General features: G+C 40.6%; 1 protein-coding gene across 3 annotated transcripts; it reads right to left on the reverse strand.

Moving 5' to 3' along the window:
• Positions 1–1691: 1691 nt before the first annotated feature.
• pxk (PX domain containing serine/threonine kinase) lies at positions 1692–26751 on the reverse strand. Of its 3 annotated transcripts, XM_056363604.1 has the most exons (19): positions 26068–26751; positions 22589–22639; positions 21771–21818; positions 19190–19376; positions 18705–18782; positions 18021–18094; positions 17014–17088; positions 16646–16750; positions 16078–16179; positions 15811–15972; positions 15066–15183; positions 14732–14810; positions 14246–14294; positions 14027–14104; positions 12680–12766; positions 12200–12263; positions 11933–11992; positions 10654–10682; positions 6398–6532 (listed from the first exon to the last, which is right to left on the reverse strand). In XM_056363604.1, exons 1-18 carry the CDS (start codon positions 26167–26169, stop codon positions 10666–10668), a joined length of 1536 nt encoding a protein of 511 aa, XP_056219579.1. In that variant the 5' UTR covers positions 26170–26751; the 3' UTR covers positions 6398–6532; positions 10654–10665. The 3 variants fall into 3 exon arrangements, with proteins under 3 accessions (XP_056219560.1, XP_056219570.1, XP_056219579.1); XM_056363585.1 differs by lacking the exon at positions 10654–10682 and having other exon boundaries at positions 1692–6532; XM_056363595.1 differs by lacking the exons at positions 10654–10682; positions 12680–12766 and having other exon boundaries at positions 1692–6532.
• Positions 26752–26836: the final 85 nt, after the last annotated feature.

The raw sequence follows: 26836 nt of genomic DNA on the forward strand, positions 1-26836 counted from the left end.
CATCTGAACGTGAAGATGAAAACTCAGCCATCATCATCATGGCCTGGAGCGCTTAGGTAAGACAGGAGAGTGCAGGTGACTGAGCGCCAGTGAAGGTGCAGTCGCTATTTTCAAACCTTTCAATGCTTTAAGGGCAATTTTTTTTTTCGTCTATGAAAACAAAAAATATTTTGGGAATAATTTCTCAAAAAAAAACTACAATTATTGAAATGGAGGGAAACGTTGTCTTTGCAGGTTGTTTCCATGGTGATTTGGACTGGACGACAAGGTGTAACTCTCCAAAATGATTCCTGATCAAGAGTCTGGACGCCAGAATCGCTTCAATTATATATTTCCTTTAAAATCTTAGCTCAGATTAACATTGTATTTCATTTGTTTGATCCGTACACAAACTGAAATTTAAAAAAAATACAGTTTGTGTTTTTAGAAAGAGGCTCGAACAATTTCAAGGCAAACAACAAGCTCATGAAGAAATGGGTTTGGCACTTAGCTCCTCCTAAAAGCTCAAACTGTGGTTTTCACATTATTGTGTGTGTTTAGTATTAAACAAAAAAGATTCATGTTGATTTGATAAGTATGTTTTTGACACAGTCAGAATGTTTTCCCATCAACTTTTAATGTTCTTTGAATTTCTTGCTTTGTTTTTCACAGACAGCAGCCTGCAGTGTCAGATTAAGAAAATCAGTTCATGACATGAATTCAGTCACAAATAAAACTATTATTCTGCGAACATTAAAAGAAGCTGCATGTTTATGACTGTTCAGATTCCAGCTGAGCTGAGACTTGATGACACTGAGACTTGCTGTATCACTCTGCTCTTCATTTCTAAGCAAAAAAGGGGGGAGATTGGTAAAAGACAAACACGAGTTTGAGTCCTTTAATTAATTCATCTGTTCTCTAAAGCTGACACATTGAGTCCGGTCACAGAACGTGAAGCTGCTGTGACCTCTCAGGTCTGTCACTACGTCATATACGCTCTACTATAATAATAATATATCAAATGTGACGGTATGAAAAGTTTCCTACGGGGATTATCACCTGAATGTGCAGCTCCCCTCGGCTGCATGGATCGTTAAAGTGAGTTTCAGCTCGGTGTTTAGCTGCCTGGCTCACAACTTTGTGTGGCCCAAAACAGACAAACACAAAAACAAACGGTTACTGCAGGTTTAAGGTAAGTACAACACATATGGTTGTTACGTGTCCAAACTTCTTGCAACAGCGTGGCTAAAAGGGTTTGGCTCAAACAATCAACAAGAAAAACATGTTTTTTTCACTTAACATCCAGATTTAAAATATCTGACTCAAAATCTGTTGTGTCATGTTTCCAGCTCTGTCAGTCAAATCTGATCACAGCCACACCGTCCTGATCAAGCAGATTTATTTTTCACTACTTAAACTTAATAAAATGAATATGAATATAGACACCAAAAATAGAAGAACACAGATTCGTGCATATTTGATTTTCATAGTCAAATAAAGAAATAAAGAGAAATACATTAAACATTGTAATATGTATTTTCCTTATGCATTTAGTGTGTGATAATCAAATGGAAAAATATTAATTATTTAGCTTTTAGCCTTGAATAACTTAATGAATTGATTTTAATTGAGATGAATTTTATTAAAATGTGTATGTATTTCACTTTATTTTTTTTATGTCTATGTCAAGTATTTGCAAAAATACTACTTAGTCGCAGTTTTCCTGAACCATTTTTAATCAAATGTTCACTCAGTTGTTACAGTTGTCATTTCACCACAACAGGCTTGCTGCAGTTATTTCAATACTGATAATGAGGAAGATGATTTTACAGCTGCAAAACTCTTTCTATCTGAAGATGACAGTCGGACCGAACTCGAAGACATTTGATGCATCTAGTGTAACGTGCGCGGGTCGCTGTGAACGACCCGCGCACTGGAGAGTGGTTTTTATTTTTCATACCAATGTAGTTGTGGTCCAGCGCCGTGTGAGGGTCTGCAGATTGTTTTCATAAACACAAACACACCTCTGGACTTGTCTCCCACCTCTCATGGGTAAAGTGCTGCAGAGAAACATTCTGATACAATTCAATGACCATTCAGGACGTGAAGACCATCGCATTGGACCGGATTGCACTGAACAATAAAAACAAATGACTTCAGCTCGGAGCAGCAGAGTTAAAACAAAACGCTCCGAGTGCTAAAAACTTGGTGCACGGTGATGGGTCGTCGGGCTGCAGGAACAGCCGCTCTGTCACAGGCCAACACTTCAGCACACAGCGTGTCAGGTGATCGTGCGTGAGCGTGACTGAGAGTGGAAGCCACACCCACTTTTATGTGAGTAAAGGAATACATTTTAATATTTTGGGAAATTGTTGAGATTGACATTGCTCTCTTATTTGTCTGTTGATATAAAGCTATAGCCAGAAGCCAGTTAGCTTAGCTTAGCTTAGCACAAAGACAGGAAACAGGGGGAAACTGTCTGGATCTTTCCAAAAGTAATAAAGTCTGCCCTCCAGTAACCTCTAAATCACTAAGCAACACATTATATCTTGTTTGGTTACTCTTTGCAAAAATTAGTTAGAGTTGGTAGTTGGACTGTGTTATCTTCACACTGAGCTCTGCCTCCAGTCTTTACACCGGCTGCTGACTTCAGCTTCATATTTAAAGGACAGACATGATTGATATTCATGTTCTCATCTTACACCACATCAGAAAGAGAAGGAGCCTGTGTCCCAAAATGTTGGACTGTCCCTTTAATTGATCAAATCAAAACCTGTCTCATGATAGATACATCATACGAAAGATATTTACTTCAAACTGCAGTTTCACTGGGAGTTTGAACACACCACACCAAGCTGTTCAGGAGCTTTTCATTGTATCTCAGCAAATAAAAATGGAAATTAACAACATGTGTAACTCCATGACAACTGGGCAAAACTCCATCTGCTGAAGAAGACTGTGAGAAACGACCAAAAGCTCCAGAAGAGCTACTTCATGGACCCTGTGGAGAAGATCTCCTCTCAGGCGGTTGGACAGAGTTGTATCGTCCATTTTTTTTCTTTTACAAAACCAAGATTTAAGTTCTGTTTTACATATTTTTTATTATTTATCTTATTTTCTTCCCTTCCTCTCGTTACTACCTAAATATATTTTTTATATATATTGATCTCATGTCCTTAAAGTAATTTCCTTATTGCTTTAGTCTTACTGTGTTTTGTTTTGTTTTTGTCCTGTGAAGCACTTTGTTCCCTTTGTATTTTAATAAGTGCTTTATCATTAATTATTATTATTATGAAAAAAAATGCCAAACAGGCATCTCAGCTTCTCCAAAGTGAGTTTTTGCTGCTTTACTCTGTTTTATAACATTATATTGTTTGTTTTGGAAATCTGTAATAGACATTTTCATTATTTTAAAGATGAAATAACAATAAAAATAACCATTATCTGTATATTTAGGGACATGGCTCCCTTCTGCTTAAACTCTCATAATAACATCCTGTGTGCTCAAGTGTTAATCTGCTCACCAGACAGAGCTTCATACATACACATGATCTGGTGACAAATGATCTCCATGTATGATATTGTCACCATGCAATATTTTTACAAAAAGAAAAAAAAGACATTCAAATTTCCATAGGCACAAAAATCCATATGGCACAATAAAATAAAAGAATCTCAGCTGTGACATCAAACATTAAAATACAACAGAATTAAAACAGAAGAAAAACACTTAAAATATCAGGAATCACCACAATAAAGGTCTGAAATTAACCCTCAAATGAAGATAAACGAAGCTCTGTGGAGGGTAAAAACACCAGGTGTCAAAATAACTATTTTCTTTGTCTGCAGGTTTGACGCCACGTCTCTGACTGCAGGTCATTTCTATGAAAGATGTAAAACTTGCTTCAGAGAGATCAATTTATTTGCTGATATTGTTTATTTTATTTTATATACAGTTAAATTATTGTCACATGATAATGGACTATTTTATCTAATTTTTATTTTATCATATATTTTTGGTTTATGTTTTTTTTTTCTTATCTTGATCTTGATATTTCTGTTTTTAAAAATACTTAACATTATTCTTACCAATAATTATGATAAATACAAGGTTATTCAAGGTCAAACTACAGTCCACATTAGATTTCCACAAAGAACTGAAACGTGTGCGTCCTAGTCATCGTTAGAGTATAAAACCCTCACACACCGTGGAGCATCTCTGCACTACAAAAGTCCTTGCATGCAACTTTAAATAACTACAGAAAAATGTTGACAAAGACTGTGATGATTCTCTCTCTGCAGCAGGTTGATTTTCATAGAAATGAACTGAAACCAACAGCTGCCTCGGTTGGAAAATGATCAGCACTGATTTCAAGTGTAAGTGATTTGACATATTGTTGATAATGTCATTTCAGATTAATTTCAGACCCTGAGTACAATCAAGAGCTGAACGCTCTCGACACACAAGCTTTCACACCAGAAGTGCAAGCCTGACATCGCCTTATTTCCAATGAAGAAAGTGGCTGTGCTCTGCCACTGCCGCGTTTAGCAGCCAAACCTCAACTAAACTACGCTTGAACATCACACGTCTTGGTGGATGGGTGGTGGATTTGTCAAATTTGTGCATCTCTAAATTCCTGCAGTTACTCTGCAGTCCTTCCAGGCCACACTTCCATCCGAATGTTGAGATCATTTCAACAAAACTTTTAGAAAATCTGCAGGAGAAAACAGGAATTGACGTGCGTTTCCATCCATCACCACTATGTGAATATTCAGAGTTGAACGCACTGAGCTATTGTAAACAGTCGGTGGCGCTAATTCTCCAGCACACTGCCATTAAACCGCTGCAGAAGAAGAGGGCGCCAGGCAAACCTCAAGCGAGATGCATCTAGTGCAGTTGGTAGCGTCGTGATTAACTGGTTTTTAGGATCATGTTGCAGCTCTTCATGTTGCGCTCTACCTCGTGCAGTCTGTTGGCTCCTGCACATTTGGTCTGAAAAAGCTATTTCGTTTTTTTTTAGAGGAGGCCGGGCTGAAGAATACAGATGTTTCTTTGTGTTTGTAACTGGAATGAACACCACAGGTCGAGAAGAGGAAGAGACCAATGTCTTGAACTACTGTCGTCTCACTGTCGCAATCTAACTGATGAATTAAATGCGCACAAAAAGCAGCAAAGTCAAATTAATGTCTCCCACTAGTTGAGACCAAACTAAATCAGCAGCAGGTGTGATCTCACCTTGACTGTGGTTTGTGTAGTTTCAAACACACTGCAACAAACACCCTTCATCTTAACTAACTTAGTCATTTCTGTCTGTAATTTGATTCTTGATCTCTTAAAAACAAATGAATATTAATCTGCACTTTTTCTAAGATTTTTGTCTTGTCTCCAAAGTAAATGAATATGAGTATTTTCTAAGATCAATTTGAATTTTTCTTGCTTCTAATGCAGCGATCTTTTTTGTTTTGTTTCAAGATGCAGACACTCATTTCAAGTTGATGTCTTTTAAAATATGACGCAATGCACTGGAAGATTTTTTTTCACTTGTTTTAAAAAATCATGTTTTTGGGGCTTAATTACAGACAGAAACCACTTTAATGTAATGCTGCTCTTTTTATTTTCTGGAGGTGTTCCCCATCTGATGTCCTGCAGTGACAGAGCAGCAGAGTCTGAATGCTACATGTCAAAGGTCGAGGATGATTGCAAAGAGGGGAAGCAGGAGTTTGGGCCAGTTTCTCCACCGCTGCGGGATCTGGATCGGGCACCGTACAACGCCGTGACAGTGTCAAAGCACTGACATTAGAGTTTCGGATCCATGAAATTGAAGTTTGTCATCCAGCGGTATTAAGCATCTCCAGAATTTCAAATTCCAAACGTTCAACCGCCACTTTCATGAGCCCAAAGAACAGAAATGGAGCCGCTGGCGACCTCCGGAGCAGCAGGTCGACCAGAAACGCAGGTCGACCCACCAGACTCAGTTCGAGTTTACCACCTTTTTATCTGGAGCCTGGTGACTGTTTCTTGGTGACAAAGCAGTCAGGAAAGACAAACCTCTAGGTGCCTAGGATTGTCACGAGTTTTTGAACGAGCAGACTGAGGCGGCCACCCCCCCCCCCCAACCACAGCAACTGATGAGAAATTTTAAAGCAGGAAGAAGCAAAAACAGGGATAAAAAGTAAAATGGTACTTGGATTTTTTTTTGTTTTTTTTGTTAGTGATTTGTTTTCACATCTGAAGGCGCGACAACATGAACCGGTCCAGACCACAGTGCAGAACCAGTGGGTCATCATGTCGCTGTGATGACAGCTTCCAGGTCGAGGACGGGTTGCGACGGTGGGCGGGGTCAGATGACAGGCTTGCTGCGGTCGGTGGTCTTGGCCTTCTTCAGTTTGCCCTTACTGAAGTTCTGGATGGAGCTCAGCAGGGCGGTGCGACCTTCCCCTGCTCCATCAGAGGAGGAGTGAGGAGGAGGAGGAGGAGGAGGACACGATGAGGAGTCCAGCATAGGAGGGGGTGGAGGAGGAGGCGGAGGAGGGGGAGGAGCAGTCTGGGCTCCTGGATTAAGGAGAGAAGAATGAAAGGAAGAAATGAGAAAACAACAGCAGCAGCGTCTGTTGACCTTCAGTTTCCCCAGCGGTTGGTTGCACAAAGATACGTGAGACTGATTCAAGCGGGTCGTAGTTTTACTCTCAGATTAGTCTGATGAGATCGGTCACATTGTGCTCTCATTTCAAATCAAACACTTGCAGAGGCGGGAAAAAGTGTCCTTACGCCTCTTAGCTTTACACCAGAGTTCAAGCTCTTGACGCTCTGACCATGAAATAAAGTAACTCAACCAGTAGAGACATTTCCCATCACAGGAGAGGCAGTTATGTGACTATAGTTCAGCTGATTGGACAAATTACAAAACTGTTCACTGTCAGTAGTTTTAACAGAGACCGTTTCATTGGTTAAAACTAGTTTTATACCTTTTCCTAATAAGGCACCTTCTATAAAGGGTTTTAACTAACAGCTTAATTGATTAATGGTTAATAAATAATTTACTAATCCTTTATAGATCAGTTATAAGCCATTAATAAGAACCAGTTATGGGTTGCCAGGTTGTCAAAAAATCTTAATCCAGCAGCATAATGGGATAATGAGTGCAGCAGGTCCAGATCCACTGATCCATTGGAGAAGTCTTCCTGACAGTTACGTGTGATGCTGGAGGAGGATAATTAGAGGGGATTTTTTTGACAGCCTGGCAACCCAAATGTTAGCCTGTATTTGTTTAAGTAATTTGTCTTATGGACACTTATTTAAAATGTACATCAGAGACAAAAATATCATGTGTTTCATGTCTAGTGCTGAGTCATGATTCAGTATCATTTTTTTGCTTGAAAACCTCCATTGTAATTAATGGCTTCAAACTGCTTTATAAAGCGTTAGTAAATCATTTATTAACTATTGCTTAAGCTATTAGGTACAACCTATGAACCCTTTATATAAAGGGCAACTTCTTATTGTGTGTTCTGTGGATTTGGCAGAGTAACAGGGAAACAGTTTATCTTTGTGAAACCAGCACCTGCAGATCAGTGTCCAGGCCGAACTCAATCCACCATCAGTTCAACACGACCTTTGGTTCAGGGACTTAACGGGTTTTAATAGACACAGTTCTGTCAACACCTGAAAAGCACTCAGGTTTGAGTCCCAGCCTCTTTTAAGAATGTGGAGTTAAAGTCTTGTGATGTACGGTACTGTGCAAAAGTTTTTAGGCACTTTAGATGTTTCACATAACACCGTCATGGAGGCGTCTGGTTGGTTCTGGATTCATTCTGCAGCAGGACAATGAGTCGAAACACACAGCCAGAGTCATGAAGAACAATCTCCAGAGACAAGAGGAACAAGGAGTCCTGCAACAGATGGTCTAGTCCTCACAGAGTCCTGATCTGAACATCATGGAGTCTGGGATCACATGAGAAGACAGAAGACACTGAGACAGACTAAATCCTCAGAGGAATTGCAGCAACTTCTCCGAGATCCAGCTGATCCAAAATCCCAACATCAAATCATCCAACGAGTTCAACTAAGATCAGACCTTCAACTCAATTTTGAAAGAATCCTCAATTTACTTTTAGTCCCTAAGACGTTTGCACAGTACTGTCACTAGTTAGGAATGTTTCCTCTGGTTTTCGGTGTGTATAACAGCTTTAAATACTACAGTACCCATGATCCTCAGTAGCAGCTGCTGTGGAGAGGGAATGAAATCTAAAGTGATCAAACTGATCCAAAATCCAAACATGATCAAGATCAACCTCTAACTTCACCTCAACATCAGCTGCACAGCAACAGAATCTGAAGCTCTCTGATTGGATGATCCTTACAGCAAAGCCCTCTGGGACTTGTAGTTGATTCGATCTCTCTCTCTGTTGTCCTGTACTATCTGAGCCACTGTGGTTGTGTTTCACAGTGCGGTCCATTTGTGCTTGCATTGTCAGAATCACTTTGATGAACAGAGTGAACTGATGGTGAGTTGAACATAAACCTGGTACATCTCTTTCAGTTGTGCCATTTTGCATCCCAGCTGAATGACACCCGGGGACTACAGGCAGAAAAGCAAAAGGTCGGGGAGCTCAGACATGTAGCTTAAGCGGAGGCCAAAAGCTGCGACCTGAGTCCACGCACTCCACCTGCGTCTGACTGCACCGTGAATCATCTGCCACGTAATGAAAGGACATCCGTCAGTCTGACAGATGGTAACCAAACCTGGAGAAACTCGTCACTACAGGAGACAATCAGCATGTCTGAAGATGATATTTTCAGTGTTTTTGATGAACACATTAGACATGTAACCAGAGGGAAAATGTAAGAAATTAGATTTTATATAATTTAATAATTGCAGGACCACTACTGTCTGCAGTGGTGACGGTTTTTCTCCAGGAACAAACTGGCTTTCATTACATTTAGCAGCCACAGTGACCTTTAGTGTGTTTTACGTAACTGTCAGATGATTCTCCAGAAACATCCACAGTTAGACTTTAAGTAAAACCAGATCTGTGATTCTCAGATCTCACATGCTGGCATGAAATTCACTGAATAATCTGAAACAATAAAATAAAAGTGACTAAATGTTGACAGTGATAAATAATCTGCAAAAAGTTTTAAATCTCTGCAAGTTAATCTGTTAACAGAAATGAATGAAACGGAAAAGTCTGGCAGGAAAACAACCTATGAGTCCAAAAAAAAGAAAGAAAAGAGATTGCATATAATAAGAGTTATAACCAGTTCAATACCCTAACCCTTCTGATCAAAAACAATCCTTCAAAGATCTGATACGTCTCCACTGTGACACCCCACCCCAAACACAGAAACATCAGCAGACAGAACAAAACGAACCAAAAACAAACCAGACACAGACAGACAGACAGACATGCTAACTGACTGACCAAGCAGACAGACCGAACTGACAGATCACAATCTCCAATGACAACAGGAGGTCTGAATCGGGGAGGAGCTGGACTGTCTGTGAGGGGTTTGGAAATCATTGTAGATTGTGAGGGTTTTGTGAAGATGTGCGTACACCCTGTTCCAGGCCAGCAGCGACTCGCTGATACAGAGAAGACGCTTCTTCAGATACCGCGCTCTTTCTTAATTTACATCATATCGCATCATGACGATCAGTGGGCCCCAGGAAGAGTAGTCACTACCTTGTTAGTGGCTAATGGAAATCCAAGTAAGTAAATGAATAAATAAATGGTGTCAGAGAGTGTTGAAACTGTCTCTAAGTTGGGCGCATCAGTCTCCGGTTAAACTTGATTTGAATCTACTATTATACAGTTTTAGTGGACTACATTTGTTATTCTCAAAAACCTGGAACTGTTTAAGAATAATATGGTTTTCAGTTTATAGAGGAATGTGACTGAGGTCACTTGTCACTACTATCACTACTATTGATTGTATATATTCTGTAATTAATCTAATTTTTCTCATCATTCTCATAAATCTCACAGGGCGTCAACATTTTGATTCAAGTTTCACATTTTTGGTGATTTTTGTGAATGTGAGCTAGACGGATAAATCGGACCTATTTACGTTATTGCAGATGTATTGTATCGCTGTGTATGTTGGCTAATAAGTGACAAGAAATTGCACGATAGAAGTGCCTTTACATTGACTGTCCACCAGAGAGGACAGTCAGTGACTGTCACTGTCATTATCACATCATTTTAACCATTTCCAAATCTCTAGAAAATATCTGCTTCAGTCCAGTCCAGTATCGGTCAGGCTGTATTGTGAATGTTTTGTCACTGTAGAACTGAATATTACTGTCGACCTACACACGTTTTTAACACTTTCCTGTGTCTGAAAATGTCCTAACTCAAAATGAACCACTTCTCCACACATAAAGAACCACGGGTTGTAAACGGGTCCAGGTTCCAGCCTTCGGTATATCAGTTTAGAGAAAGCCGAGTCTTTAGCCTGTGCTGCTGTCGGCTCGTGCTCCAGCTCATTTTTACATCTATTTTCTTTTTTACGTCTGTTTTCTCTCTTTACCCGAGTTCATAATCCTCAGGCAGGTCTTTGTGATCAGGAGCTTGCTGGGAAGCCAGGGTGTACGACAGCTTTAAAAACCACCAGAGACCTTCATCATCATCATCATCATCATCGTAACCGACATTATAAATCTTTTACTTTACCCAACGACACGGTCAGAATGGAGCATGCTCTATGGTGGAGACAGCACAGGAAGAAGAGAGAGAGGCAGATGACAGTTATCGGTTCATTGGACCAATCAGCAATTACACAGTATCAACAGGACCGAGAGGAGAGGAGAGGAGGGAAGAGAAGGAGAGAGGAGAGGAAACGAGGAGAGGAGAGGAGAGGAGAGGGAACAAGTAGAGGAAGAGAGAGGGTAGGAAACAAGGAGAGGAGAGGAGAGGAAACAATGAGAGGAGAGGTGAGGAAACAAGGAGAGGAGAGGAGAGGAGAGGAAACAAGGAGAGGAGAGGAGAGGAAACAAGGAGAGGAGAGGAGAGGAGAGGAAACAAGGAGAGGAAGAGAGAGGGTAGGAAACAAGGAGAGGAGAGGAGAGGAGAGGAGAGGAAACAATGAGAGGAGAGGAGAGGAAACAAGGAGAGGAGAGGAAACAAGGAGAGGAGAGGAGAGGAAACAAGGAGAGGAGAGGAGAGGAGAGGAAACAAGGAGAGGAGAGGAGAGGAAACAAGGAGAGGAGAGGAAACAAGGAGAGGAAACAAGGAGAGGAGAGGAAACAAGGAGAGGAGAGGAGAGGAAACAAGGAGAGGAGAGGAGAGGAGAGGAAACAAGGAGAGGAAACAAGGAGAGGAGAGGAGAGGAAACAAGGAGAGGAGAGGAGATTAGAGGAGAGACAATAATACCAGGGTAGGAAACTGATTTTACATCTGGTAGTATTCTGCATTTTCCTTATTGTCAATAAATCCAAAAAAAACCAACAACTATTAAAACTCACTTTTACTTTTTCTCAGTAAGAAAAATATAGAATATTTCCAGATTTAAACTTTAAAATATAAAATCAAGCATCCGTGTTTCCCACCCTGCGTCCAGCTATCTACAGTCACAACAAAGTCAATAAGACACACAGCTACAGCAGAGACAGATACCTGTCTGAAAACCAGGTAATCACAGGATGAGAGAAAAGGTGAAGAGACACACAGAGTAAGTCAATGATTAGTTTTCATAATCACACATGCACATTTCAGATGAAAATTACCGGGACAAAAATTTAGAGTTCATGATAAAGATGCTGTTATTGTGTTGAGACAGACTATGGCTCAGGTAGGTTTCTTACCACAGAGGGGGCTACACAGTCTGTCTGACAGACAGACAGACAGACAGACTGACAGAGACAGACAGAGAGACAGAAAGACAGACAGACAGACAGACAGACAGACAGACAGACAGACAGACAGACAGACAGACAGACAGACAGAGGCATACCTGTGGTGGATGGGGGCGTGGGGGAGGAGGGGCATGTGGGAGGGGAACTGGCTCCAGAACCTGTAGATGCAAAGAAAAGCAGATCAATCAATCACCACAGATAACAGGGCGCTTCCCTCTGACAAAGCTTTACTGTGACAGACGGACAGACAGTAAATATCCACAGGTTAGGTTTGAACACAACTCGCCGCTTAATTCGTTTTAGCTACTGTACTCAAATCAAGTGCAAAGTTAAACTAACTAAGTTAAGTAGCAGCAGCGACCTACCAGAGGTATTGTTGTTTCTGACAGAGACGTCTTCCTCATTTTCATACGCTGACTGTCGGGACTTCTGCACAGACACAAACACAACATTGCTTTAGACTCAAGATGCTCTGATTTCATTATAGTCAACATGCATCATTTCCTGTATGGTATCCATTGGCAAAGTGTGCTACCTGCTGTTGACTTGTTGAGTTGACGTCTGTCGCACTGTGTTTGATTTCAGCCTTTCTAAACAGCTGAGATATATTTGTCTGGGTTCCTGTCTTTATTCTAAGATAAACAGGTAACTACACTCTAACAAAGACAGTGACATCACATCCCATGAGTCTTAGTGACAGAGGTACTGCTGCAGTTTATTTTAAGCCGTAGTTGAAAGCTTTCAGAATAATTTCTCTTGTGAAGTTGCCAAGATGTTTGTTCATGTTGATGTTCAGATGTCGTGAGGTTTCTTCGTATTGTTGTGTGTGGGACTCTGCTGCCTACCTTCCTCGCCAGGATCTTCCTCCTCTTCTTCTCTTCCTCTGAGCCGTGGTGAGACTGAGCTCTGGTCAGCCTCCTGTGCTGGTGGAGCTTCAACCAAACAGTCATACGCAACATTACCCTCCTTACAAACAGCAAACTTCATATTTACAGGCTGGAAGCTACAAGCTGCTTTATGCACTGAAACGCGTTAGCATCACTGCTAAAGAGCAGAACCACGATGCAATGCCGCCCTAGAAAAGTCAGCATATAATGAAATAAGTGAATCTATGCACTGCTTTTGGTTTAAAGACATTTGTGTCGGTGCATCAACACATTCAGCTGCAGGAACAGTATAAAATACTGACTCCACCTCAACACAGCTGCATCGGAAATAATAAATGTGCATCTTTTCCTAAAGGACCTTGTTAATTCTATTTCGGCTGATAATGTAATTAAGTGGGGAAGATTCCCAAAACATATTTTACAATAACAAAATCACAGCAAAACCATACACTCATTTAAATTGGTAATCTGACCTCGGCCTGGAGTTTGCGTTGGTCTGCTCTTAAAAACAGCATCGTGATTTGGGTAAGAGGTGGATGTGGAAAAGCGTAATGGGGCGACCAGACAGAACTTTGTTTCACATTCTGGTGAGACACATCTGCTTCTGGTCGAGACTTGATCTGCCTCTGTCAGTTGCTGAGTTCAATCTGACTCAGTCAAAATCAGTCATTCAGGTAACACTGTGTGTTTCTATTCTCGTTTTTATCACTGCAGGGTGATAAATCTCAGCAGCACAGAAAAAGGAGATGCTGCTTTGCTGCAGTGAGTGTAAAGACAGTGACAGAGGTCAGTACAACTCTGTAGACCGCTGCTGTTCGCCTGCTAGCCACCCTGCCCCCGATACTTCATGTGAACCTGCTTTTTTCCTCAAGTCTGACAGTAAATCTCAGCAGGTGAGACCTGCTCTACCTGCACCTTAAGGCTTGATAAACCAACACATCGCCAATCAAGACTTCATGTCCTCACATGCAGTAGCTCACTGATGAAACAGTTGTTTTTCAAATCTGCCTAGACATTAGAAGATATGAAAGTAGCTGCTGAGGTTGCTGCATCCCGTGACCGTTACAGGAAGAGCAGCTTAAAATATTCCACACTGATGTCAGCACTGAGTGTTTGTTGTTGCAACATGGAAAGGTTGTGGGAAAAGTATGTTGCAAGGTTTTCCACATTAGTGTTGTCATGAGAGCGTCACAGTTAATGCACTCTCGAAGAAGGGACCTGACCCAAATGTCTCCAGTGGAGCCGCTCAGAGGTATGAAGGTAAAAAAACGAATTCAAAGATGGTAAATGAGATCAGTGACGCACCACTCTCTGCTCCTCCTGCAGCCTCTTTTCCAGACTCTCCTTTGCCGTCTTCAGTGCCTCTTTTAACCTGCTGGGAACCTGGAGAAATGGAGGAAGGTTCAGACGTTTGCATTTTTTTCCATCTCAGTTTCAGAATATTTACTCCGACAACGACGAAAAACAGCGAACCCTGTGTAAGCACGGACAAACTCAGACGTAACGTCAGACAGAGCGTCTCACCTTGATCTGGAGTTTTTCAGAGTGCTGGAGCTGGACGTCGCTGAACAACCTGTGAAACACAAACTGTGACTGAACAGCTACAAATAACAAAATTATGATGTTGTTCTGGTTCCTGCAGATTTCCAGACATTCTTCTGCATTAAAGAGAATCTTTTTCTTATACACACAAACCTGACCACCGTCTCTTCTTGTGCTTTTGTTGACTTTCAGCTTTAAAGAGTCACTTACCACTAGATTCACTCTTTTGACTTGTGCACAGTCACTTCAACATACTGTCAAGGTCCCAGTCTACAGGGTTCACTGCAACGTGAGCATGTAACTACGCTTGTGCAAACACACAGAGTATAACTTGAAGCTTCAGTGTGGAGGGAAGACACAGACAACTTAACCAACAATGTGTCACTGTGTGATTGGACACACGCTGGATGTGTTCTGCTTCAGTGTCCTCTGACAACTGATGTGTCATTTAAGAATAAAGAGACTCACGGTGTCTGGATGAGCTCCGACACTGTCGGCATCCCGCTCTTACAGGCTTCTGTGGACAGAATGGACTGCAGCACTGAGACTGCACACACACACACACACACACACACACACACACACACACACACACACACACACACACACACACACAGTAAATAAAAATCAACAGAGCACGCTGCTGTACAGACACTTTGAGATGTCAGAACATCTGGAAGTCAAAGGGGAAACATGACAGAGTGTGTGTGCATATATATGAGGTGTGTTTGTGTGTGTGTGTGTGTGTGTGTGTGTGTGTGTGTGTGTGTGTGTGTGTGTGTGTTTGTGAGCGCGTACGTACCCACAGCTGTGTAGGGGACAGTGGGGTACTGATCAATGGGAACGCTGTCTGGCGGTCGGCCGTATGTCATCTCGTACAATAAGTGTCCAAAGCAGAAGACGTCGATGCTCTCTGTTGTCTGCACACACACACACACACACACACACACACACACACACACACACACACACACACACACACACACACACACACACACACACACACACACACACACATTTATGAATCACTCTGCACATATAAAATCTGAAGGAATTAAAGTTGTTTTTCACAGCAACATGAGATAATTCATCCAAAAATATTTCTTTCTCCTGAGATACTCTGATAACTTCAGCCTCTCTCAGATGGGTGTTGCATATTGAATGGCTTGTGACATCACTTTGAATCTTAATGTGGTAAATATTGTTGTGACATGTTGATGTATTTATGTAACGAGAGTCACTGGTTTTAGAAAGAGAGAAAGAAGAAGAGAGGCACTTACAGATTGTAAGCATGTATGTGCTAATTCAACTCATTTATGTCATTTAGTTATTTAAGATAACAGATAAAAAATGTTTTAAAATCAAAATATGTAAAAAAAATAAATAAATCCATGACACAAAACACATCAGTGTATCTTTTTAAAGTGTTAATTTGATGGAGGTTATTTTATATGAAGTTTAAACCCACATCACCTGATCTAACCTCGGCTTAACTAATCCAATCTGATCTAACCAGGTTAAATTAACCCCGGTCAGTGTTTACGTACGTTGATCTTCCTGAGCTGGGTGAAGCTGGGTCGTAGCACTGACGGAACTCCCAGCATGCCGTTCTCCACATCCATCAGTCGACACACGCCGTCATCCACAATGACGTTGGACGCGTGCAGGTGACCGTAAAATATGCAGCCATCGTGGAGGAGCTTCAGGCCCTGCACACATACACACAGACTGGTTTAATAAACACTTTGTGATGTGTGTGTGTGTGTGTCTGTGTGTGTCTGTGTGTGTGTGTGTGTGTGTGTGTGTGTGTGTACCTCCAGGATCTGGCGGCCGTACAGTTTGATCTGCGGCAGTTCGAGGCCCTGGCTCTTCTTCGGGTTGCAGTACTTCTTCAGGTAACTCTCTCTGGTCTTCACCTGAGGAGAGGGAGGAGAGAGAGAGTCAGCAGTTCTTACCGGAACTACTTTCTGCTGAAGAAATAGTCCCAATGAAAACAACTTCCAGCGTCTTCTGTGGTTTATCCAGAACTACAGAGACACTGTTTTTGTAAAGATGTAACATTTCAGAGTGACACTGCTACAGGGAAGAGAGAAAACTGGATTTATGGATCAGATTAGAGCTCGACTCTGTTGTGTGTCATTACCGGACGTCCCTTCGTACAGACTGTAAACGCTGACTTTACTCCTGCTCTGCACAATCATTCCTGTGGTTCTCTATTTTAGTTGCAGCTCTGCCCAATTTCCAACGTTGTAAAGCATGTGTGTGGGGGTGGGAGTCAAATTCTGTCCAGGCATCCGACACACACTCCACACACACGTGCACACTCACACTCACCCAAACAAACAGACACACACACACACACACACACACGCAGATGTGTACCTTACAGATGTGGTCTCTCAGAGAGCCTCTCTCACTGAACGGCCGGATGAGCAGAGCTGAAGACTCACTGGTGCTGGAGAACAACAGCGGACAGAGATATGGAGTCTGTGGAGGAAGAGGAGGAAGAGGAGGAGGAGAAGTTTACTTAGTGTGAACTGAAATTAAATGTCAGTCTATCCGTCAACTATTAATCTTCACATTGAAATCAACAGAATTCATTAACTCAGAGTTGAGGAGATGTGATTTAAATGTATCTGATCCACAGCAAAAAACATGACATAATACATCTAATACATTTTCAAACAACAAAACAAAAGCCAGACACACACACACACACACACACACACACACGCACACAGTGTACGTACAGAGAGGCTGGTTAGCAGCTTCATGGCCGACTGCAGGTCTTTGTCAGACAGGAACTTATCAGGACCCAGATCCACCTACAACACACACACACACACACACACACACACACACACACACACACACACACACACCACACACACACACACACACACACACACACACACACACACACACACACACACTTATTTAGTGTCCTGAAATGTTTTCTCTAAAATCTTTGAAGAAGAATTAATTAGTTTGATAAAACTAAACATGTGTCATGTGTTTTCAGAAATATCCTTCAACAAATCAGGTTTAATCCAGAAATCCATTTCTAGGCCGTAAAGAAAGTCTGTTTTCAATTCCACAAACATCCTCAACAAAACAAACAAACAAACAAACAAACAAACAAACAAACAAACAAACACTCCGCCCCCCTCAGTCAGAGTCAGCTGACCAGAGTGAAACTGTAGTTAATACGTTTACAGACTTTATCTGACTGGATGATATTTTCACATCAGTTATTTACATTTGATTGAATTGAACTTAAATCTTTTCTGTGGGAAAATCCCTCATTGTGGGGAATGTTCCTGTAAACTGCTGATTGTTGTCAGAGAAAAACAGGAAACATTTACTTGTTTTCTCTCTCCCTTACAAGTGTCTCTCTTTTTAGAGAAATACATCAGAGAATTTTGAATTTAATTAAATTAATTCGAAATCTTTTTAACTTCATTTGTAAAAGATTCCTACAGATTCTTGAGCTTCTGACATTTTTCCATGTGCTGTTCATTGAAACATGAGGAAGTGATCGGGTATCAGACGGGCAGGAGCTGGAAATATTATAATCCTTTAGACGTGATTTGGCATATTTTGGTTCAAATACATTAAAGATGATCAATATATGGAAATCTAATTAAACACTTGAACATATATGTTGAAGATTTAACTTGAAAGCTGTTTTCTGTGGTGGAAACTTGTCTGACATCAATAAACAGAACGGTCACATGTTGCTGTTGTAGTGACTCACCCAGCTCAGCAGATACCTCTCCTTGGGCTGCTCTTTGTTTTTAATTAAAAAATATTTCTTCCTGATCCTCCAGCCTGAAACAACAAAGAGCATATCCACTTCTGATAATAAGAATTGAACATGAGAGTGTGTAACGTTTATTAAAACATACTGCATTCGACTGCGTCAGAGGTTTACGTGCCTCTGTGAGGTCGTTTCAGGTTTCATTTGCTCAAATAAAAAGGGAGAACATTTCTCTTTCTTTTCTTTTGGAGATTAAACAAACTGAAGCAGATAATTCTGTTGGCTCAGTGATAATAAAAGACCACAGGAAGTTTGACAGAGCAGCCTCAGGCTTCACAACAACACACTGTCTCCAGGCACGTCTTCAACAGAGAGATGAAAACAATGGTGTCAGTCAGTGTGTTTACATGCACTCATTGTAAATCAGTGGTCAGATTCAGCTGTCGACACTTTCCCAGGTTGAGGACAGAGTGACTGAAACAGTTATCAGTCATTTGATTCACTGATTCACTGACGACAAACTGTGTCTGAAAAAAGACAATCGCTCATATACATGATGAATATAATGAATATATGAACACAACAAAGCCAAAGTAAGCATGAGCATGTTCACATTAATGATAGCATTTAGCATTAGCACTGCCTGTCACTCAGGTTCAGGTTCACCACCACCAGACTTACCGATGTCTCTGAGCGGCTCCAGAACCTCCCACTTCAAGTCCGACCTGAAGAACATGGAGACCTGCTGCAGGGCGATCTCTGACACACAGACAGAGAGAGAGAGAGAGAGAGAGAGAGAGAGAGAGAGAGAGAGAGAGAGAGAGAGAGAGAGAGAGAGAGAGAGAGCACACTTTAATTAACTTTAAAATCAAGAAAAAGAACAGAGATCAACCAACTTTGAAGCTGATGTTTCTCTAAACCTGTTTTAATAAAGGGAAATCTCTGTCCACTGATGGAGAGTCACAGAATCCTGGATTACTGGAAAACTTGAAACTTCATTTCATGAACCATTTTATTTTTTGACTACAGAAGGTTGATGTTTGCTTTTTGCTTTTATGTTTGATGTTATTATATTTACATACTAATTAAAATAAACTGCATTTAAGTTCACTGTATTAGAGTGAAAACTAACAGAAAATAGTCTCAGTGAAAACGAGGGAACAAACCTGTGTAGTTGGCGCAGTAGTTGTTGGGGTCCAGGAACTTCTTGACGGTCAGGGAGCTGGAAAGCAGGGGATGCTGGGTAATAGAGTCCAAATAGGTCTGCAGTCCTCTCTGCCTCTCCGCTATGAACTCCCTGTCCATGTTTCCGATCAGCTTCTTAGGAGGAAGAGGGAGGCTGATACCGCACACCTGGAGAGAGAGAGAGGGAGAGACGGTTCACATTTTTACGACGACAACGATTGTGTTACTGCGTTTTCCTCTGTCCACTGTCATCCTTTCTTGTATGTTTCAACTACGTATTTATGAAGCTGAAAGTCAAATTGAGTAAAATGAAGACGGACAGACTCTCAGCAGGTTTCCAACGGTTCTGCTGCACGCCGACTGAAGGGTCAGGGGCTGATGGGAGGTCGGGGTCAGTGTGAGACCCGCACAGGAACTGAGCAGACAAAACCTCAGCAGAAAAACTGCTAACTTCCTGTTATCCAGGAATGATGTGACCTGACTATAAGACAAGTCACAACCATGACAATGTGACATACAACCCAAACTCAGCTCAGCTCCAGTCTGCTTCTCATGAGTCTCAGATCTTCACACGCTGTGAGCAGTTTCGGTTGCGATATGACGATATTACACATTAATATATATCAGATATTGACCATTAATCATCATGTGACTCTCAGATTTACTTTGTGACCCATTAGAGGAATCCTGAGTCCATATTTTAGTCCATTATTCTACAAACTCATCAGTTTTTAGACAGATTTCATTTCTTTCAGTTGTGGAAATTTTAAGTGGTAACTGATGGTCAACTTGTAAACAGGAATTACGTAAACTGACTGGAATATAGCAGATTTATACAGAATGTGGGACCTGTAAAGAGCTTTGAAACAGTCTGAAATCAAACTTTTACCCAAGGCAAGTTTAACCAGTTCCAACTGTTTGCTGCAGAGGATCAGTTTTAATCAAATTTTAGATTATTTTTTGTTGAAATTAAAACTTAACAAAACCACAGCATGTTTATAGACCACTGCACTCTACTAGCATTGCATTAGTGCACATGACTGATCAATGGTTAACACATACCTGGGGCTGAGGTCTCAGATTTTACTGCAGCATGACATTGACCATAGTATTCTTAATAACAAGCTTAAAGTTTATGGTTTTTAACCTCAGTGATTATTTTTCAATGGAAGTTTCTCAAACAGCAAAAATGCCTTTGGAGTTTCACAAGAAATTGGCTTGGGTCCACTTTTGTTTTCAATTTGTACTTTTTGGAAAACAATGGGAGTCTGAATTTAAAAAATAAACAGAACTTCAAATATTCTAATTGAAGATGATTTTATTTTCTTGCCCTCACGTCAAAAACTGATACAGGTCCAGAGGCTTTTTCTACAGTGCAAGCCGGTTGTGGTGTTACTAAGGGTGGTACTATATATAGTGTCATGGTATTTCACAAAAAATGTGCACATTGGAGCTAAATAAGACACAGTGGCAGCTGCATGACGCTGTACTTTGGCCCAGTGATGCGTGAGCTAAATGCTACAGTCAGCACGCTTACATGCTCACAATGACAGCGCTAAAATGATGATGTGAAGCAGATATAATGTTTACCAAGTTCACCATTTTAATTTAGCATGCTAACATTTGCTAACTAGCACAAAACACAAAGTGAAGCGGAAGGGAATTGGAATATCTGGTCATAAACCAAAGTACTTGATGCTGCCAGCACGGCTAAATATGAAATACAAGATGAGCTGGATCTCATCAACAGTCGAGAGATACGGTGCTTTGAGATTGTGCAGTACAACCTTAAAATCCATCCCAAAACCAACAGCTACTCAGTACAAAGATAATCATTGCCTCCACACAGGACAAGACGAGTCTTCTGGGAAATTGATGACACAATAGCAAAACCTTCAATGTGTCATAACATATCATCATCTCCCAAACAGAAATTGGCCAAGATTAACTAATATATGTAAATGTGGACTGCGAGACTTATACTCTTGTCATCCGGCTGATGTTTTTATAAACTGAAACCAATTATCTACAACTCACTTCTTCTTTGCTGCTCGTTCATCCTCCACAGCAGATGCTACATGTTTCTGTGGTTTCCTTTTGTTTTTCTCCTGTTTCTTACTTATTATCAGGTTGTGGTCGATGACTTGCAGGGGGCGGGGCCTGCTGTGAATGATGGATGAATGATTGTGACTGGTGGTTTGCTGTGAATGCAGAGCCTGAATGTCACTCACTAGCAACAAACCCCATGAATGCAAGAACCCTTAAATTGTAAATCTTGTAGATGGAAAATGAAAACTGTGCAAGTTTTCCCTTTGCATCAAGCAGCAAAAACGTTTGAGTTAATTTCTCTTACTTGACATTACACATCCTGCGATGAGACTAATTGTGCTCTAATACTGTGCAGCCCTAGTGGCTGTGAAAAGTTTGTAGTCCCAAAATGTCCACAGAAACTTCACAAAGCACTGCTGAAGCACAACACACTTCTCTGCTGTCCATCTGTAAGATCAGGATGTTGTAAACACTCAGAGCTGTTGACGTTTGACGGAAACATGTGAAACTCACCATCAGGCTGCTGTTGAGAACATCAAAGTCACTGTAGCGGCGAATCACCTGCAAAACACACACACAAGACTGTGATTCATCAGTTCATCTCCTCACAAAACCTTATTGGTCCAATGATCCGGGACAGACGTTTGCTTTATGTTAAATTCTCTTTTCATTGACTTTAAAGAGAGAATGAACATCAGCTGAACATTTATCTTTTTAGGGATTTCTCCACAAGCCAGTACTATTCATAACAAATATAAATCTCTCTACCTCAGAGATAGATCAGCTCAAAACTAAAAATAACTTTGGTTTGAAAGACAGTTTCCAGGATGTTTTGAATTTTATTGAACGAAACCACTGAGAGACAACTCCAAAATATATGACAGTGATCTGTGTCTTTGTTCCCTGGCCCAGACATTTTCATTGGTCAATATTTCTGCCAGAAAAGCTGATCGATCGGTTTTGAGGCGACGTATAATTAAATTTTATTTTTAGGTGACTTCCAGTGGCCGTGGCAATCATGATGAGAGCAAAAGAGGAAGTCAGGTGACGTCGTATAAAGAGCCATAAAGTCAACATCAGGAGGAGGGCGGGGCGGATGGATGAGTCGACAAAACACAGGTCTATCACACAGGAGGCCGCCGTTCTTTCTCATGTGAAATAAATAATCAACGTTCTTCCTTTCATGCATGACGTTAACACAACCTTAACCATAACCATGACAACCAAGGTCAGGTGCGCCTGCCACTGGTACAATCCTGTGTGTCATCCTATCTGGTATCGACCTATCAGGTTGGAGGACTGACACCTGATGTTGTGATTGGTTTATTTACCTGCCAGCTGTTGTCTGAAGACACGCCCCTCTGGACTCTGATGATGTACTCCTGAGAAACAGAGACAACAAGGCCATTAAAGCATATTATCACTATTAATTGATCCTATTTAAAATAAATAAAATGTTATAAGAAGAAACAGTGATGGTTGAAACAATGAGAAGTAAGAATACTGGAAGAAAAACCTGAATTATTATGACAATAAAGAGAAATTTATGAGAAAAGGGTCATAATTATATCAAAATAAATTCACAGTTCTGTGAGAAATAACATATCATGAGAAAAGGTTGTAATTTCACATGTATCAGTCCATAATATTACACAATACAATGTAATTTGATGTGAAAAAGTCAGATAAAGTCACAATTTCATGAAAAAAGTGATAATATTGCAAGACTAAGTTTATGAGTTTAAAAAATATGGCATGAAAATTAAGTTTTAGTTTTATGAGAAAAATAAGTAATATCAATATCAGGAACAAAATAGTAATATAATGAATACAAAATTGTATTTCTTACAAAAAAAATAGTATTACGATAATAATATTATATAATAATTCATAATATTTTTATGAAACAAGTTGTAATACTATGAAGTTGTTGTTTACTTGAATTGAGTGTTAAGTCTCATTTAGGAAGGATGTGATGACATCTGAGCAAATCAACTCAACCTAATCACATTTTCTTATATTTTGGAAATTAATCTCTAATAATGACTTTTTTCTCATAAAACAAAACATTTTTCATATAATAAAATGACTTTATTCACAATCCTGACTTTATTTTTATAACATTACAGCTTTTTTCGAATCATTACATTTCAGAGAGGTTTATACTAGGAATACAAAATAGTACAAATTTACAAGATTTCTGAATTGTCTCAGCATCACTCAGGAATCCTTCACTAAATTGTAAGCAATGTTCACTGCATCCCACAAAACAAACCTATTGAAGGGATAGAAATGACCCACTTTGCCACTCTTAGGTTGTTAACATTAACAAAAACAAGCGTGCCACCCTCAAACAAAAAGGCCACATTGAATCAAAGGGGTTTTCATTGTGTTTGTCACTTTCTCTTTCGTTTCCAAATAACTGGCTTTGATAAGTACAGTTACAGTTCAACTGAGGATCTGTCTGATCATGTCAGTACTTTCACTGATCTCTGTAATGAAGCTGCTTAGGAAAATCTTCTCAAAACCAACAGGAGAGAAATGATGTAAACATGGAATTTTCCTCTATTGTAATCCTCTCAGACCTCTTACAGTCGTCCAGTTCCTGCAGACAGACTGAGTTCTGCTCTAATCCTGCATTCACTCGAATGAGCTGAGCAGCTTCACAAACAGCCAAGACTCATGACTGTAAACAGCTGAAGTCCCGACACCAGCGACAGTTAAAAACAGAAATGTTACACAATAAAGATGCAGCAAAGCGCTGGACTGGCATCAGCACCAGCACCGACCTTATTCAGTAGATCAGGTATCAGCCAGATGTGACTATCCACAGTTTTCTAAATCGGTATCATATAATTCAGTGTTTCTGCTACATTTATGCCAAGCCGCTGACTCAGTCTTTTGTGCCACAGTAATCCTTGGCCTCATGTTACTTAACATACAATGCAGTGAGCTATACAGATTATTAGGGTCTGGGACAATAAGAGCAATGATATCAGCAAAAAAAAAAAAAATCAGTGTGTCTCTATTCCATTTTTTTTTAAATCTAGACATCTCACAACATACCGTTGAACAAGGTTACTCTCCAGACCTGGATTTTTAGTAAATTATGTTATTACAAATGTCAAAAATCAGTCTGACATTGAATTGTTTTTGTTTTTCTCCTGTGTCTAGAATAAGTTCCATGTAAGTTAGAATTGTACCATTGCCTTAATCAACAGTGCATCATGTTCAGTTCATTTCATTATAAAAGACGCCATTAAACTTGTAATTGGTAACTAGAGGGAAATGATTAGTCATTGAAGCTCAAGATGAATCCAACATTGTGTTGCCCAAACACAATTATACAGTATATGTAGAGGCCTGTCCTCACAGCAGCGCTTTAATTCTGGAGCTATGTATGTTGTGACGGATTTAGCATCAAGCAAATCTGCAGTAATTATTTTCTGAATTAAAGAGAAGAGTGGACTATTAGAACAAGGACTGATCCATGTGACCTATTTCTATTAAACCATATAATAGATGGACAGAAATTTGGAAATTTATGAACATATTATTAATTGTTCCCATCCGTATGAATTAGTGCCTCCTAAAAGATTATGGCAGATGTGGTTGTTTTACAGGAGCAACAGCAGTAAAGCTAACAGGCTAGCTCAGCTGATTCCAGCCGGACTGTAAACAACAAACCCACAACACCTGCGCCCATTATCGGACACGGTTGTCCTACTTTATTTTACTTATAATATGACAAGGCCATTGCCAAGCACGCTTACACACCGTTTTTTTTTCTTTTAATTATACACAGGAGTTCAAAGTACACATTATAGTTCAAAGTAACACTGACCATAGTCTCGGCCCCAACACTAAAGCTGGGAGAGACTCCACGCCAAACTCTATATCAGAAAATCCCACTATTTATTGTTTCCGTGGATTTCAGCAGACGCTCTCTGCAAAATACATGACTGATATAACTTTACATACGGATCAATTTCTTCTCTGTTTCGGCATAAATCATTTACAGAGAGCAGCACTTGTTTCAATAAAATCTCAATATCTCTAACTGGCTCATGGTCTTCTCAATGATTGCAGGAAGTCGAAGATGAGGGCAAATAATAACCACATAGTCCATTACAGGTGTTTAGTTTTAGCACATCGTTACTAATTCAAAACCATATATCTTGTGTTGAATAGTGTATTTATTTGTCTGTATTAAAAAAGAATCAATAGGACGACAAATTAATGGGACCGGCAGTTCGTACAATAGATCCGAGACGGTTCTCGGGGCTTTACGTGTGTAGTTTTGGCTCCTGGGCCTTCAGTCAGTCATGCCAACCCTCCAGTCCAAATCCCTTTATATCAGCAGTTTGCTGACTGCGGACGAGCTTCCAGGAAATTGCTTAATCAGTGACAGCACTACAGAACCCGCGTCAGATGCCTCCCCTGTCCGATAATGGAGATACGGTGCAACTCCAATGCGCCGCATCACGTTAAAATGAGACTGTCAACCGACTCACAGGGACGATGGTTTTGTTTTTACAGCTACATTGTCTTCGGTAGTCAGAGGTGGTTCGTGGGTTCTTTTATAATTCAGATAAAGAGACGAAATGAAGCCTATACAATAGTGTCCGATAATGGAACCGGTGACGCAGCTATAGACTTAAACGCCCCCTTCAGAAAAATTTGGCTATATTTTAAACACACCAGCAGCGAGGCATCTCTCAGCCCGCAGGGAAGCACCGGGCAAAGTTTCACATCTACACTTACACATTATTATCCTTTAACTGGCGTTTTATTTCCAGTAAACACTCACCGTGTGTGACTGCAGGTTTTGGCTGGCTTCGATCACCGCCGTCAGGGGCACGGTGTCGTCCAGCAGCAGCCTGCCGGGGGCCGGCTTCTCCAGGAAAGACATCCCGGAGGATTAACGATGAAAGTCTGATCTGTGCGTCCGTCCGTCACTGACTGAAGCCGCCTGGAAATCACTGAGGCGGAGCCCCGCTGAGCGGAGGAGGAACAACAACAACCCGGGAGAACTAGCTGTTAGCTTAGCTTCACCGTAACCAGGAAGCGCTCCTCCGATTAGACGTCATCAGACTGCTTTGTCGTCATAACTGGAGGTCGGAAAAGGACGCAAGGTGCGTCAACGCGTTACGGTTGCTACGTTACGTCAACGCGTCCGGTAAACTGGACCGGGAATGAATGGCCTGTAGTCATGGATGTATTTTTAGAACTGATTTTAGACTGATTTTTCTTTTACTTATGTGATGGTAAATCTTTTTTTTTTTTCATTAAATTATTTTATTGGACAAAAAAAGCAATTTGGAGAAATCATGTTGGGCTTTAGGAAATTCTAATTGGCATTCTTCACTATTTTCTGACATTTTAGATCAAAGAATTAATCTAGAAAATAACTGACAGGTTAGAAAATCACCTGCTGAGGTGATTGACTGGCCCTCCATGGTGCAGGCTTGGACATCACTGTAGACATATGAATTAAAAAACAGCACCACAGCAAGGTGACGGGGGCAAACATGACGAAAGGAGAGGCATTGAAAGTGAATTGGACTGAAAAGCTCTGG

This window comes from Seriola aureovittata, chromosome 2 (assembly GCF_021018895.1).
Source record: "Seriola aureovittata isolate HTS-2021-v1 ecotype China chromosome 2, ASM2101889v1, whole genome shotgun sequence".
Classification (NCBI taxonomy): Eukaryota; Metazoa; Chordata; class Actinopteri; order Carangiformes; family Carangidae; genus Seriola; species Seriola aureovittata.